Here is a 2576-nt window from a genome sequence, read left to right as displayed (position 1 = left end):
GCGCGTACGCCACGTCACTCGAAGGGTCCTGCTCTACACAACATGTGTATAGGGCGCCAAAGCCATTCCCAACCACGCCGGCGACCTCCCTTTGCACGCGGAAGCAGCCCACTGCGATCCGAAAAAACCATGGCCGTCACCCGTCGGAGCGTTCCTCTCCGAGACGTTCCCAGACACCGTGGCGGCGACCAACCGTCGCGGCTTGACGGCTGCGGCTCTGTACGCGCGCAGTGACGACGTTGTCGACGAAGATGATGCCGTCGACGAACCACCTGTCGCGACGAAATCCAAGGGCAAGAAGCAACCGCCCGTGCGTAACTTGGCGGAAGAGAAGAAGCTGGCGGAGAACGCGCAGATCGCCCGCGCCGGTGATCATCCCATCGTTTCTTGATGTCGAAAGCTCATGCATCTACATGGGTAGCGGCGATTGCTCGGACGAAGAAGCGATGGACGCGCCAGGTCCAGGAAGAGCCCGAAGAGACCGAAGCGACGGAAGAAGAGCAGGCGGCGGCGGCGCAGGTCGCGATCGAGAACACGACGAGCCCATTGACGATGGCCATCATCGTGGCGGTCATTGTCGGCTTCTTTGCCGTCCTGTACGCAGTGCTCGACGACATGGCCAAGCCGGCCAAGTAGATCCATGGCAGCTAGTCGCTTCTAAAGCACAAACATGCTTCACGCTGCTCGTACAGCGGCGCGCCCACGTTGGCTTCATCGTCGTCGCCTGTAGAGGTGTCGATGTGGCGGCGAGCGAGGTTGCCCGTCGTCGCCCTGCGTCGTCGCTGTCGTGGCACGACCTCTGCGCCCAGGATTTTTGCAACGTGTATCCGGATACGCGACAGCAGCACATTATCCGGCACCTCGATATTTTCCCAACGATTATATGACTTGATATTTGTAGACACGATTCGTTTATAAAAAGCAAGTATCCACAAGGTGCCAGTTTGTAAGTTTCTAGGCATGGCCGATACCCTCCTGGCGCGGCTGGACCGCTGGGGCGCCGAGCAGCCCGAGAAGGTCCGCTTCCGGCCGATCGTGCGAGCATGGCTCTAAGCATCCCTCCTGCATAGACGGTCTACGCCTTTGCTGACGACAATGGCATCATCACGGCCTCGTTGACGTACAAGGTAGAGGCGCCGCCATGCGACCATGCTCCAACAGCATGCCTGTAGGAACTGGACGAACGTACGCTCAACCTCGCCCGCTGGATGCGTGCACCGGCGTCGTCCAAAGGGTGCGAAGCTATCTACGAGTACGAGTCTGGACTCATTTGACGTCGTAGCATGGGTCTCTTGCCGGACGAGAAGGTGCTGCTCGTGTATCCGCCGGGCCTTGACTTTATCGTGGCCTTTCTTGCGTGCTTGCGCGCTGGCGTCGTTGCCGTGCCCGTCTACCCTCCAGGTATCTGCATTGTTAAAGCGTCTCTTGTCTCATATCCTACGTCGAAGACCCGCGCAAGCTGCGCAAGGACATTGTCATGTTTACGACCGTGTGTTCGAACGCCGGCGCCAAGACCGCTCTCACGTGCGCGAGCTACAACCACGTCAAGAAGATTCTCGACATCAAGCAAAAAATGACGTTCTCGGAGCGCTACCCATGGCCCGACCTCGATTGGGTCGAGACGGACCGGCTCATCCACGCGCCTGCGCCGAGCTCGATGACGCTTGCAGCGCCGAGCGCCGACGCCATTGCGTTTCTGCAATACACGTCCGGATCGACGTCCGATCCCAAGGTAGGAATAGTCTCCTTGGTGCGAGTACGCCAACAGACAACCAACGTAGGGCGTCATGATCTCGCACGGCAATCTCACGAGTAACTTGCATCTGATTGTTGACGCGCTCGCGGCGCGCCAGGACGCGGTCGTTGTCTCGTGGCTTCCGCAGTACCATGACATGGGGCTCATCGGCGCCTACTTGGGCATCCTCTTCTCGGGTCTCCTCCCTGCGCTATGATCGCGCACATAACGACTCTCTAGGCGGCAACGGCGTCTACCTCTCGCCCTTTTCGTTCATCAAGAACCCGTCCCTTTGGATTGCGCTCATCGCCAAGCACAAGGCAACGCATCTCCAGGCGCCCAACTTTGCTTACGCCCTCTGCGCGCGCAAGTTCCAATCGCCGTCGCCCACTCTCGACCTCTCGAGCGTCCGCCACATGATCAACGGCGCCGAGCCCGTCGATGTCCACGCGATCGACGCGTTCTATGCGACGTTTTCGCCGTTGGGGCTGCCGCGCGGCGTCATTCGACCGACGTACGGGCTCGCCGAACACACGGTGTACGTGTGTGACTCGCCGCCAACGCTCACGCACCTCCGCGTCGTCAAATCGGTGCTCGAGTCGGAGGACAAGATGGAGAAGGCGACGGCGGCGACGCCCGCCAACGACGTCAAGGACATGGTCGGGTGCGGCGAACCATCCGTCGACGTGCGGATTGTCAACGCCGACACACGCCGGACGCAGCCCGACGGCCTCGTCGGTGAGATCTGGATCCGCAGCTCGTCGACGACGCAAGGCTACTTCAACTTGCCGGCGCTCACGCAAGAGATGTTTCACGCGTCGCTCGCAGACGCTCCTGATGT

At 60.4% G+C, this 2576-nt stretch overlaps 2 protein-coding genes across 2 annotated transcripts; both read left to right on the top strand.

The window, feature by feature from the left end:
- Positions 1-52: 52 nt before the first annotated feature.
- On the top strand, positions 53-636 carry SPRG_18194 (hypothetical protein; the record flags this gene model as incomplete). The annotated part of the gene is made up of 2 exons (XM_012357630.1): positions 53-368; positions 422-636. Coding segments are annotated over 2 exons (531 nt in total), but the record flags the coding sequence as incomplete, so codon positions are not given.
- A 324-nt stretch (positions 637-960) lies between these two features.
- Positions 961-2574, top strand: SPRG_18192 (hypothetical protein; the record flags this gene model as incomplete). Its single annotated transcript, XM_012357629.1, has 7 exons — positions 961-1017; positions 1071-1127; positions 1173-1234; positions 1283-1401; positions 1449-1732; positions 1782-1932; positions 1976-2574. Coding segments are annotated over 7 exons (1329 nt in total), but the record flags the coding sequence as incomplete, so codon positions are not given.
- Positions 2575-2576: the final 2 nt, after the last annotated feature.

Source organism: Saprolegnia parasitica (assembly GCF_000151545.1).
Source record: "Saprolegnia parasitica CBS 223.65 unplaced genomic scaffold supercont2.1036, whole genome shotgun sequence".
Lineage (NCBI taxonomy): Eukaryota > Oomycota > Saprolegniomycetes > Saprolegniales > Saprolegniaceae > Saprolegnia > Saprolegnia parasitica.
The sequence above is the reverse complement of the archived record's forward strand: the minus strand, read 5'-3'. Positions and strand labels throughout refer to the sequence as shown.